Below are 14,032 nucleotides of genomic sequence, written 5' to 3'. Positions count from 1 at the left end.
ACTGTACTCATTTACTGAGTACAGTGAAATGGAATTTAATTAATTGACTGATGATTATTTTGTCTGTACCATTAAGTACCTATTTGTTTATATTTTAATTGTTATTTTTCTTTTTCAGTGTATTTAATTGTATATTGACATTTCCACATTCTGTGACTGTAATTTTTTATTGGTTTAATTATTGACATATTTTGTCCTGTTGTTGTGGACTAATTTTTATTTTTCATTTTATATTTAATTTTATCGTCTTGAAATTATACCTAAATTTAACTTTTTGTCCATGTTTTACCCAGGATTATTATTATTATTATTTTTAAATTTTATTCTAATTTTATTTTGGCTGACAATTTATTTTAATTTACCACTATCATATACCTTTTATTATTATTATTATTTTGTATACAATTTGACGATCCTTTTGTGAATTTCTTATAATTACCTGACATGTATTTATAATGTATTTTTTCATTAGGTTATTACCTAATGAATGAGATTTATTTATTAATAAATCTATTCTAATCTAATCTATACATACTATATCTATATATTATACATACCATATATACCCTGTATTATATCAAATATCGTTTGTGCTGCTAATAAAAATAAATGAGAATTTTAGTTCATATTTATCCTAAAAAATATCTGTAAGAGACTAGCAAGTAATATTTATGTACCTATGGATAAAAGAAAAAATAATTTTAAAATTTCCAATTTTAATTCAATTAATGAACATCCCAATCAACTCACATATCACCTGCGTTAATTTTGTATTTCGCAAGCGGTTAGATGTCATTGTCGTGCGGTACTACTAGTTCATTAGTTTAAAACTCCTGCGCCGCGCGTCGCTCATCATTGTCACAGCCACCTCCGCCATGGCCACGCGTGCGGGCGTCTTACTCGCCCTAGCCCTCTCACTAACAACCACCGGCGCGCGCGACTGTATAGAACTAACCCTTCCCGGCAAATTCGACGACAGTATACTAAACAGGACTTTTTTAAATTTAAATAGGAGACATGAGAGTGATTTTGGCATGTTGGATTTGTGGGAACGGTTCCCGAAGGTGATCGTTCCTGGGAACGCGACGAGCGCGCAGTGCCGGAGGGATAGTCAGCTGTTTTTGGAGGGTTTGGATCGCCTGGAACTATGGGCCTTGAAAAGTACGTGGATTCTTATATTTAATAAGTGCACCAACGGTTTTTATTGATTCTCGGTTTATATTAGACTTATTTTCTACGGTATTTTGATCGTGACTACTTCCAATTAGCTCAAGAATTATCGGCACACCTATTATTAGCTTCATACCATGATCATGAGTAGATATATGGCTACACCACATAAAAGGCAATGGAAGAGATCAATCCCTTTAAATCAAAAATCTAAACATGTATTCTTATCGGAATACATGTAATCAGAATACGAGTAGGTTTTGTGATAAAAGTATTTATTTAAACAATGAATTTTAAGTAGGTCGTAAAAGGCTCTTTTACATCTAGATTTTTTATACCTCCAACGCTTTCGGAAAGACCATCAATGCGCCGCAAAAACTTGCCAGTTGTCTGATTGATTTTAGATCTTTAGATATTCATATGTGTAAAGTGAATATTTGTTCGTGTCGGTCAAAAACCACCCTGGGAAGATTGACTGAATGCAGTGTCACGTCATATTTAATTTGACAAAACTATCATAATTTTAGGTGACATTATTGTTATTATTAAATCGTATGGTAGCTACTGTATTAGGCTAAAGTAAGACATAATATACAGTTAAGTCAAATTAGTAATATTATCCTCATCCAAAATATACGATGATTAAGGACAGTTATGTGTATTAAATGCATTATTTTTAAATTACCTACGTGCCTTACTCAGCTACCCACTTACGTCAATAAATTGTGTGAAATAATAAGTACTTTTGTTAGCATAATTTTATTTCACAAATATCATTCTGTTACTTGATCTGTGCGGGTCGACAATCATAACATAAGAGATTACTGTTAGACTAATATTGAATGAAAAGATTTAATCTTAGAAATAATAATCTTTATGTTTCTTTCATAAGAAATATAATTTTAACAAACTTAAGTATAAGCTAATTAAGAGAGATAAGTAACACACGTTTCTTACCCTGAACTAGGATAATTCCTGTGTTTCAGATTTAGATGCTTATTAACCAAACTCAACAAACAACAATGACACGTTATTAGGAAACCATATGCAAAATATTTTTAATAACAATATTTTTCGTGTGATAATCATTTTTAACGCAAGCTTCTTTGTTGACTATGCTAGCATTGTCATTTAAACTACATATCGCACCAAATTCAAAAAAGTAAATCCGATTACTAAAAGTAGGTAAATTTCGTTTGCAAGATTTGACCTTAAAACATACAAACATACGCTGCAAGTTAAATATCATCCCGGCCTATACTTCGTTTTTTTAGCGTTAGAAAAAGGGTAAACAATATTGACGAGTCTTTTTATTGAAAAACGTTTTAAAAAACCAGGAACTATATTACTTATGATAGCAAAATAATATGATCATTTACTCATATACGTCCTTACTAGTTAAATAAATAAATAAATATCACGAGACAATTTACACCAATTGACCTAGTCCCAAAGTAAGCTTAGTAAAGCTTGTGTTATGGGTACTAAGCAACGGATAAATATAATTATATAGATAGATACATACTTAAATACATATTAAACACCCAAGACCCGAGAACAAACATTCGTATTTTTCATACAAATATCTGCCCCGATGCGGGAATCGAACCCGGAAGCTCAAGCTTCGTAGTCAGGTTCTCTAACCACTAGTCCATCTGGTCGTCAATTGTTACATACTTAGATTAGATTTTTAGAAAAATATGGCTCTGTCCATTGGAGGACAATTTTGCCAGTGTCTAGTAGTTTTTGCCGTTGTACGGTAAAAAAAATCTAGGAAACGAAATATGAGAGCTGTTACATACTTGATGTGACTTAATTTTCAGAAGTGTTTTTCAATAAAAAGACACGTCAAGATCGCTTACATTCTTTCAAATGCGAAAAACAAATGAAGTAGGTATACCTACATACGCGTGGCTTAGGCTTCCTCTCAGAATGAGACGGTTTGGGCCGTAGTCATCACGCGCGCCCAGTGCAGATTGGGAATTTCACACACACCATTGAATCTCTGCGCAGGTGTGTATAGGTTTCCGTAAAAGTCATGGTTATTTTCTTGATGTAATTTCACGGTTACATATTAGAATACCGAAAATTGAAATACCTACGGTTAAAATGTCAATGTTGAAAATATCGAAATAAAAATATCGATTGTATCACAATATCGAAAGTTGTTATACTTATGGTTAAAACTAAGATTGAAATGTCGAGTAATTAAAATATCGAATGATTAAAACTGTCGATAATCATTATACCTAAGTTATAAATGTCAAGGAGAGATATTTTAAATATCCAAAATTAAAATATCATACGTACAAATCTGTTTTAATTATTGCTCCTTTATCTTATTAACACTTATTTTACATAATCTAGTCATTTCTAGCACTCGCTGGGCCCCTGCCACGGCACGCTCGCTTCGTTCGCTCGGCTCGTGCGTTGTTGTGGTCACAGTCCTAATCTAACCGAACCAAATATTTTTGGTAATTTATCATTTTACCGAAATATCTATAAAGTTGAATAGGTTAGGCAAGCGCCTCAACTGTGTGGAATAGGAGCTCCGCGATTCGCCCTGTCACGTGATAGTTCACACATAGGATAGTCGATAATCTGTACTTCGATATTTATATCTTTCGATACCACTTTTGTAGATAGTTAGATTTTCGATATGGACGTAGGTTATATTTCGTTATTTTGATACAGTTGATATTTTATTTTTCGATATTTTGAACATCGACATTTTGCCCATAGGTATTTTAATTTTCGATATTCAAATATGTAACCCTTTTTGCACATAAGTTCAGAAAAACTGAGAGGTGCGAGCCCAGTCTCTAACCCACGATCTTCTGCTTCAGAGGCCACAGATCAAACCACTAGACTATAATAATAGATGTAAATGTTAAATAAAGTCGCGTAAAAATTTTGCATGTCCAAGTCCATTATCTGTAATATTTTTATAGATTTTACGATACTTTACCCTGTGGTGGATGTTTTGCGTAAAAGATTTTGTGTCATTCGTTCAAAATGCAATTTTATTATAATTTTCCTTAATAACGAGAGCCCTATACTTAATTTTAATTTATTTGCATCTGCGGCGTCCGCGGAATAGGAAGTAAATATACTAAATATACCGACTAAATTTAAAACCTAAATTTGTAATTTGAATATTTTGCAATAAAGTAAGAGTTAAATTTTGCTGTAATTTTGGCTTCGTGAATATTTTTGTTTTAAACAGAGAGGAAAGGAAGATTGGTTAGTCAGCGTCAATTATCTAAGAACAAAGAATTCAGAAAATGAAGTCATGATAGTGTGGTTACTACAAATCATTTCTACGAAAATTGTACGTTATATTTTTTCAGCTACTTTTAGTGGAGTCATGCCAGTAATTCCTGTTTAATTTAAAACAAGTGCAGTGTAACATTTCCGTCGTATTTGTGCACACTGTGTCTGATGACATTTCATTCGGTTCGGTACCCCTCAGAAGACAGTTTCATCCCATTTGAGGATAATGCTCCAAGGTTCAGAACCAATGGGTTACGCCAATTGCTATGCCTTGGACACCTTACTATGTGTATTGTTTCCCGCTAATTCATAAACGCTTATTTTCTTGCTAACTAAACAATTGTTTGTCTTTATCTGTTACTATGACTTTTTCCTTTACCGGACAAAGACAAAACACATTGGTTGGTAATTTTTCATAAGGGGGTTTATGTAACTCAACCGCCAATAATTTGTGAGAAGGTTTAATGCAAAGAAATTATTGCCCACTACAGTGGCCAGTTATGAAACAATACCTATTAAATCCAGTTAATTATTAAACCCGTAAAAGGAAAATACCCTTGACCAGTATATTGATAAGATATGTCAAAGTTCAGTACCTATATATATGTGTATATAAAATTGAATATGAATTGTGAAGAACAAGTTTTTTCCGTGCGAATTTCACGTACTTATTATAGCATCGTAAGGAGATTTTATTCAAACATGGACTTCATACGAGTAAAGATGATGGTGAATGAAGCATCGTTTTAATGCCTGCTTTTATGATTGACAATTTTTTTTATTTAAATGTTATTCGATAAAATTTAAGACTATATTATTATCATCTACGGGATTATAGTCTTCAGGTATATAGGCTTTCGGTCAAACATAAGATTCGGAATTGAAAACATTGGGTCAAATAAGCATTTGGTGTTTCAATATTCGTATTTCCGTTCATAGGTCTTGTGAAATTCGATCTTTTGAACTTCGGTATTATAATGTGTACTTAAGAGCGTTTATACTTGCTGAGCTGGCAACGTTGCATTTTTGTTAGTTTTTCTCGATTATTCCATAAAAATTTAATGAAAATTAAAAATGTTTACTCCAATAATTATTCGTGATAGACTTTTATATTCCTTAAAAACGAATTATGCTTATGACCGGTTGCAACGTTGCCAGCTCAGCAGGTATAAACGCTCTTAACCCATACATTAATTATTTGGTGGGACTATCAACTAATAATAGCCTAATAAGTTTACTGATCTAATTTTTGGAAATTAGTCTAAATACCAGTATCTAATCGGCGTAAACATCCGCAATTTCAGTCAGTTCTGAAAAAAGTATATAATTATGTAGGTACATAATTTTAACAATCAAAGTATTTATTGCAACTCTATAGTTATTGATGCATCACATCGCGTGTAAGCTAATGATAATAAATATTGACACCATTCTGTTCTTGCTTCAAGGCTTACAGCATCTCATCTCTTTATGATCTCTACCCACTACACCGTATAATGCCATTAACGTATCAGGAACGGAATGCCAAGCGTACTCGTATATATGAAACGCGACGGCGACGGTTGGTCAGAAAACGTCCTAGTGGGCATCGGACATAGCGACTTGCTCGAGCTTACGGCGGGTGCTAGGGATTGGCTACTTAATGAGGGCTATCGCGTATGAATTCGCCGCTAGAGGCGCTAGTGTAGCGTGAGGTCTCCGAAATGTCAAATCTCATAGTTTTTGGGCGAGCTACGCGGGTTTATTTATAATTAGAATAATTTTGTGAATATTTTGAAATATCTGAAATGAATTATGGCAAATATGCGTTCCGGGGCAATGAATGTCTGTGTTTTGAGACAGTTTTGTCATTCGGAAACCTTTGTCCTCCCTTTTTTCCGAACAAAACGGGGACTATGCAACACTGTGGCATGCTCGATATTTTTATGGTACGGTTTTAAGGTGTATTAAATATGATTTTAATCTAAACTTTGTTTTCACGCCCGTAATAACAGACTTTGAAAACCATACTTAAAAACCTCACGCAACAGTGCGCCATCTAGTGAGACAAAAAACGATAGCCCTCATTTAGACATTAGGTTGTAGTTTTTTTTTTTTTTAACATACGAAATAATAATAATAGTCTCGTACTTTTCAATACAAAGAATATTTTTTTGGCTGACACGTTCCTATTACGGTCATGGTATGATACGGTGTAATGGGTAGAGACTTACCTCCTAAGTTCCTAACGCCCAAGTAAAATTTTTGTTTTATATACAGTCGGAGTAAAAAAAGGTTCGTCACCCTATGATCAATTTCGTTTTGCTCATTATGAGCGCTAATCTGCTTTACCGATTGAGTTGGACATACTGCGTCAACCTGTTAAACTGCTAAACATAATCAGGTGACCATAGCAACCCTACCACTACACCTTGGCACTGACAAACACTGACAATTAAAAAGAACATTATCTGATTGAACCTTTTACGAAGTTGTTTATTAAAAAGGTTTTGAATTGATATGAAACTAGATATATGATAGAGAGAGGTGTATACTATTTTGACCCTTGTTATCATGTCAAGTATATATTGATATGCACTTGTCTACTTAGTACTTTGGTTTCAAACGTACTAAGAGTTTATGACTTTGTAAAGGAATCAATTTAATAACTGACGAAGGTACATGAAACTTTATGTTACTTCTGAGAGAGTTCAATGTCAAATAACTGATAAGTCTTTTATAAATGACTTTGGGCATTAGGAGGTTAATTGTGAACTAGCTGTTACCTGTAACTTCGTCCGAGTCCTGTAGGAGTTTTGAACTTTCCTGTGATAAAAAATTGTCAACATCATCTCGGCCAGTATACGTCCCAGTGCAGGGAACAGGCCTCCTCTCAGAACGAGATGGCTTGAACTTCACACACACACACACACCACACACACACACACACACCACACACACACACACACACACACACACACACACAATTGATTTTAGTTCCAGTTCGTTGCAGGTGTCCTCGCGATGTTTTCCTTCACTGTAAAGCTCATGGTAAATTTCAAATGTAATAGTGTGCGATAATTTCGAAAAACTCATAGGTGCGAGTCCAGGGTCGAACCCACGACCCTCTGTTTGAGAGGCTGTATTCGTAGGTCGAAGTTAGTAGTTTTCCTGTGGTGGTGGTGTTCTAGTGGCCACTAGGGCTTTTAAGGAAGCGAGTGTGTTTGTGATAAGAGTATGTGTCTTTGACAATCTGGAATAATTTAGCTTTTTATTTAAAAATTGATTCAGCAGTTCCAGGGATTACCTTCAAAAGTTGATTGACCCTTTTACAAAAAAACGTGATTTAAAAAAAAAACTAGCAGTTTGAAAAGTCTTGGTATACTCTAACAGGAAGCCAAAAGAACCATAAGTAGCTACTAGCAAGCACGCAGTGAAGGTCGTCGACCCCTTTACGTAACATAGTTCGACTCATTCAATACAAGCGTTTACATAATCTTGCGAACGGTCAATGTCAAACGATTATTCTGACAGGCGTCACTTTTATGGGTTTTCTTGGAAAATAATTTTTCTTTTATCATAATCATTCCCGGGGTGGCATAAATTTAATTAGCATAACATTACTTTGCATAAATATAAAAGAGTATAAACATAAAATGATTATTTTAACGAAATTGAAAATTTTATTTGTCAAACAATAGGTATAAAAAATGATTACTAGGAGTAAAATGATTATTGTTTTATTTACTTAATTCAATTAGATCTGAGAAGTGAACAACTATTTGAGAATGTCTATTATTGGGCTATTATAAAAAAAATAAGTTATAGTTAATAAATAACGTAATGCATATTTTAATTATGCGGATTCATCATTATGCTAAATAAGTGTTATTGCCTTTATAATTATGCAAGTTTGCTGTTCTCTACAATTATTTTATGCCAAATCAGTTACGCGAATTCATATTAGGACAATTAATGTTATACGAAATAAGGGGCACCCTCATTCCCGGCCTATACACGACCCACTGCTGGGCCAGGCAGCCTCTCAGAATTAGAAGGGCTTGGGCTGTAGTGCCTGTAGTCCCTACGCGGACTCAGTGCGTATCGGGTACTTGACACATCATAGTATTGATCCACAAGTGAATTCTACGCAATGTTTTCCTTCGCAGAAATGCTCATAGCAATTTTCAAGTGTAATATCGCGTGGGAATTCCGAAAACTGCAGTTCAGAGGCCGTGTTCTCTAACGTTCCTGACACTCGCGATCAAAATCAAATGAAATGAAAAGTTTTTTTCATCACACTTGCTCGTAAACAGTGTCGTAACATGCAGGCTACCTTAGTTGCAACCCCCCATATAAAACCCTCGACCTTAATGTGCTTGTCATGAAACCCGTGGTCGGTAAATGAGTCATTGCGCGTACACATTTTCTTCTCATGAAGCCCAAGGTCGGTAAATGAGTCCGTGCCCGTACTGATGGTGCTGCGCGCGCTGCTGCAGGACCACATGCACACGCGGCTCAGGCACATGCTGAGGGAGGGGGAGGGCGGCGCTGCCAAGAGCGCAGCCTAAGGTATCGCCTATATTTGGAACAATTATATTTTTTCTTTTAGAAATATAAAATTTTACTCGCAAATGTGATGAAAAACATTGTATGTCGCACTGGCAGCACTAGAATTACAAACATCGACTCATTAAAGCCCTCAGTCTTCGACTTCGGGCTTCTAATAGACTCTCGTTCGTAATTCCTTATTTACCGCCCTTAAGACACAATGTACTATACAGTGCCAGCGGGCCCCAGACTAGGCAATGCCTGTATCTTGGGCGCCCTGAATGACAGGATTTGTATGCGAAAACTGTCATTTTATTGTGATCGCGAGTGCTCGAAACGTTAGACAATAAGGCCCCTGGACCATATTAGAAGCCTTGACTTCCTGCTCCAGAATCATCAGTTTTTTGTTAGAAGCTGTTGATTTATTTGTAAATATAAAAGCGCAACAAGGAAAATTTGACACTTCTAAGCTCTCAATTTTTCAGCGTATAACAAGTTTTTTTTAACCTCCAATCAAAAAGAGGGGGAAGGTTTGCCTTCTATACCTGTGTGCGTTTGTGTGTGTGTATGTCGGTGACAGCATAGCTGCCACACAGGTGGCCATATTTTCAAGAGTTTTTTTTAATCGAAATGGTTCTTAGCTAAGTTTTTAGGGTCCGTAGTCAGTTAGGAACCCTTATTTAAAACCGGGTCGGCTATATTTAAGATATTGAACTCTGAAATTATAATGCTACGGGTGTTTTAATTTATCTAAGTTGATTATTTTAGATTTTGAACAAGAAACTGCAATGTTTCTCGGATATTCAGCAATCTGCACATATTGTGAATATCCATCTTATCGTTAAAAAGACTGGCAACAACTACTTAGTTTGTTATGACAGTAACCATAAAGTCGATCTATACATATATTTGACGTAATGGCTGTCTGATACAGTATTTTACCCAAGAGGGACGACAGAAAAAGTATTATACGTTTTGGATAAAAACTTGTTTGTATATTTGTCGAAACACAATTCCCTATAGAATCTTTATGAAACAGTAAGCTGAGGCGGCTGAATATTTGTTTCAACGTAACTAAAACTCCAATTTGAATATCAATAAAGTTGCGAGTTAATCTAGCTTTTAGGACTGGCTTCTAATCAAATTTGGCTTTTATTACAAGGTAGTCTTCGATTTTTTTGTTTAATTGTGTCAGAGACTTTACTATACCGGGCAAAAAACACTTCTTACCAGTACCTAAGACTTGTAATAATCACAACCTCTCTCTAATTGTCCCGTAGTTCCGAACCATGTACATCCTCAGAATCCTCACATAGTATACTGGCTCCGATAACAGCAGATATTGGTTCCATGGATTAGTTATCATGACAGACAAGATGAATGTATGTCTTCAAACAGTACCTACACCGCACCATATCATCAACGTAACCATCTCGGCAAAAATGCAAGAAAGAATGTCACAAACGCTGGGCAAAAACGGTCGTCGTTCGCGTGCTGATTACAGGGCTGAGTCAATCCGACAAGGTCTTTGGAACTATGTATCTGTTCGAGAGCATCCTTTTCCTATTTATTATTCACGCTACGCCCAGAGGTCACCAACCGTAGGTATGCAGAGCACGGTCTCGCAGCACGGCTAGCACATGTTGGCAGCTACTTGTTCCAATATTAATGTTACCAAATTAATCAACATAACACATATGCCACCCCCATAGGCTCTTCACTCGGGCCAGTCTTGTGCTTTCCGCATTTATCCACCGATCTGTTGAGGCCTACCGACAGCTTATCTCCCGGTCCACGGACGCCATTCGAGAACCTTCTGACTCCATCGGCCATCAGTCCTGCGAGCAATGTGCCTCGCCCGCTGCCACTTCAGTTTCGCAATTCTTTGAGCTAGCTTAAATAATATGATGAATTACCAAGGAACGAAAAGACTAATTAAAGTTATATATCGTTTCTTGCCTGCACGCGTCTCTTTCACGCTGCACTAGTATGAAAAAGACACACTCAAAAATAAACAAAGGCAAATAATCTTATGCTAGCACGGTATCAAATTGTACGCGGGCTGCATTCTAGTTATCACATCTAAACTGACATTTGACATATGTTTAAGTTTGTTGACTTGTAAGGTTGACGACATGGTTTAATACCTACAAATAAAAATGCGAACGATTATATACCTATTATTGATTTGTTGAACTAAATTTGATTGTGTTTATCAACACAAGTATGTTTATACCTAGTCCTTCTTTTCACGTCCCGCAAAACTGTCGATTTATGTGTCACAAAGCCCTTTAAATAGGCCAAACCATTATCTCTGGAGAAAGGCTGGGTATGTTTGCCTACTTTAATAAGATATATTGCTCGACAGAATCTGACGTGGAAGCAAATGTTTAATCAAATAAGGTCGGAAGGGCTCGAGTCCGCGTGCTTTTTGGCTATGTAACGTTTCCTGGGGTTCGTTTGTTGGTACGCTAATGTGGTCCGGGTAATCCTGTAATTAAAAGGTAGGATAATACAATCAGAGGTTAACTAAAGTTTTCTATATCATTTTTGATTGTTTTCCCACTCAATCGTCCCATCTTATCCTCTCTAAAAACATAGTTATTATGTATTATTTTATTTTTGAGTATATTATGGGTGCGTAATAATAACGTTTCGTTCAATCAAACATATACAGTGTGCTACCGGTAGCCAGGCTTTTTTAATGGAGATTAAAGTAACGTGTTTCTGTAACTAAACCATGACATTAATTTAATTAATAAACTGAAATTCAGACTTTGTTAACTTTCTAACAAAATTATAATTGCCAGCAATGTACAGCAAAGTAAATTGACAATTAAAGAGCCGACAGATACTTTGATCATGGACGTACAACCCAAACGGGACCGAGTACTCTGAAAATTCGTATTTACGAAAATGAACCATATTCCAGGGAGAGAAAGTTTTTTTCCACAGCCCCTAATATAGAGGCTAATCCACGATGAGAGGGATAGTTACAAACGATGCCATTTGTCTCGTTCTTTCATCTTGCCAGCCAATAAAATACCATTATTTAAAATCTAACGACTATGTTGACCATGATTTTTGTATTGTGTGTCCTTACTTACTATTATTAAATAAAGTAGCTGACTTACAATATTAGTTGCCGTGTAATCAATTTAGAAGATAATATAATTATCGGTAGCAGAGTTATGTTAGTTATTGTTCGTAAATTGGCGCACGATTTTTCATAATTTGTTGATATTGTAAAGATGGCATATTGCCTTGCATAAGCAATTTTACTAACCCGTTGCTTAACTACACACAAAAAAGACTTTACGTTGTAGATTCCAAACAAAACTTTAGTCGCTGCAATTATTATTTCACATGAATAAATAGATAACTTGTACTATATGTATTATTTATTTCGTTATCCATCCCTAACCCCTCAGAATTTTTCCATAGCTAATGAAAAACTTAAGTGATTATAATAAACAACCAGCAGGAAGATTGAACTTGTCTCACAAACATCTTAGGTATGGTCACCCTATTGAAAGGGACAAAGGGCATCGGTACTAGGTAGCGTTCGTGCTTTTGAGCTGCAAGTGCTCGGTCCCGTTTAGGTAGTACGTCCATGACTTTGATTATTACTTGTCAATTTACTTTGCTGTTCATTGCTGGCAATTATAATCTTGTTAGAAAAAAGTTAACAAAGTCTGAATTTTAGTTTATTAGTTAAATTAATGTCATGGTTAACTTACAGAAATACGTTACTTTAACCTCCCTTAAAAAAGCCTGGCGCCGGTAATAAACTATTTAATATACACACAAAAAAAAATTTTTGTCCTCCACAAATATTGCTGTCTGTTTTGACTGTATTATATACGAGTACTCTCATCATAAATGCCTAGGGATATTTTCATCTCCAGACAGTTTCGAATATTACTACCGAGTCAAACGTCAAATTTGTCTTTTTTGATATGTGTATTTGAGTATGTATGAGTGCATAATAGCAACTTCTCTGTCAATCAAAAATATGTACTTTTGAGCAATATAGTGCGTCAGGGAGGTCATTCTGTTTCGTATTATTGACCTGAAACATTTAGTTTACTCCTTTATCCTTACCCTGGCGTATTGTAGCCTGCACAAAAGGATGGTAACCCCGGAAGCATTCAAAAGCCATTATTGTGTTGGATAACAGTTAATTTTACGTTATTTTTACAAACCATAATTTAATTTGCTTGTTAGTATGTATATGTATGTTTGTGTGACTCAAATCTTGCATCTACGTCAAATTTCACCCACTTCTAGTGATTTTATTTATTTGATATTTTTTACGAATATATTAAGCTTAGATGACAATAATGCAAGTACAGTCAGCAAAAACTATTGTTATATATTGTTTTGAAGTGTTCAAGGACATTACGAGTATTCGTAATGTATTATATTGTAAATGTATATACTCGTATGTATGTGTTTAATACCTACTGAACAAGCCGACGATTCCGATAATAATTATAATTAGCATACATGTAATTACCTATTTATTACTTACTGGTACTAAAATCTTTACAGAAAGCGCAAACAAATTAACAAGTAATTATTAAATAGTTAATAATCACCATAATAATGCTTTTGTATTGTCCGTGAATATAATATAACTACCTACACTTACGAGTAAACTATTATTAGACTATTATTATGAAAATAAATAAATAAATAAATAAATACCATGGGACACTTGTGACACCAATTATTATTGACCTAGTCCCAAACTAAGCAAAAAAAGTAAAAAAAATAACACTTTTATTAAAGTTTCATTTGTATTTTTTTATTATTATTTAAGTTTTAATAATGGGTTTTAGGGCTCCTTAGTCAAACGACAAATCGGAAACCATACTACATCATGGAAACGTTACTTTTAGAATATCATTGATACCTTCAAAATAACGCGTAATTAAACATTTATTTCTCATTAGCTGTTGCCCGCGAATCCGTCCGCGTAGTATTCTTTTATCGCTATTCCGTGGAAATTTTCCGGGATAAAGATTATCCTATGTCCTTCCCCGGGACTCAAACT

General features: G+C 35.0%; 1 protein-coding gene across 1 annotated transcript in view; it reads left to right on the top strand.

Moving 5' to 3' along the window:
- The first annotated feature begins 837 nt into the window (after positions 1–837).
- Positions 838–14,032, top strand: part of LOC141445676 (nose resistant to fluoxetine protein 6-like) — a 36,317-nt gene continuing 23,122 nt past the window's right edge. The window contains exon 1 of the mRNA XM_074111570.1: positions 838–1,161. Within this exon, the coding sequence (XP_073967671.1) occupies positions 876–1,161 (286 nt within the window). The 5' untranslated portion in view covers positions 838–875. The remainder of the gene's footprint in view (positions 1,162–14,032) is intronic.

Source organism: Choristoneura fumiferana, chromosome 2 (assembly GCF_025370935.1).
Source record: "Choristoneura fumiferana chromosome 2, NRCan_CFum_1, whole genome shotgun sequence".
Taxonomy (NCBI): domain Eukaryota; kingdom Metazoa; phylum Arthropoda; class Insecta; order Lepidoptera; family Tortricidae; genus Choristoneura; species Choristoneura fumiferana.
The sequence above is the reverse complement of the archived record's forward strand: the minus strand, read 5'-3'. Positions and strand labels throughout refer to the sequence as shown.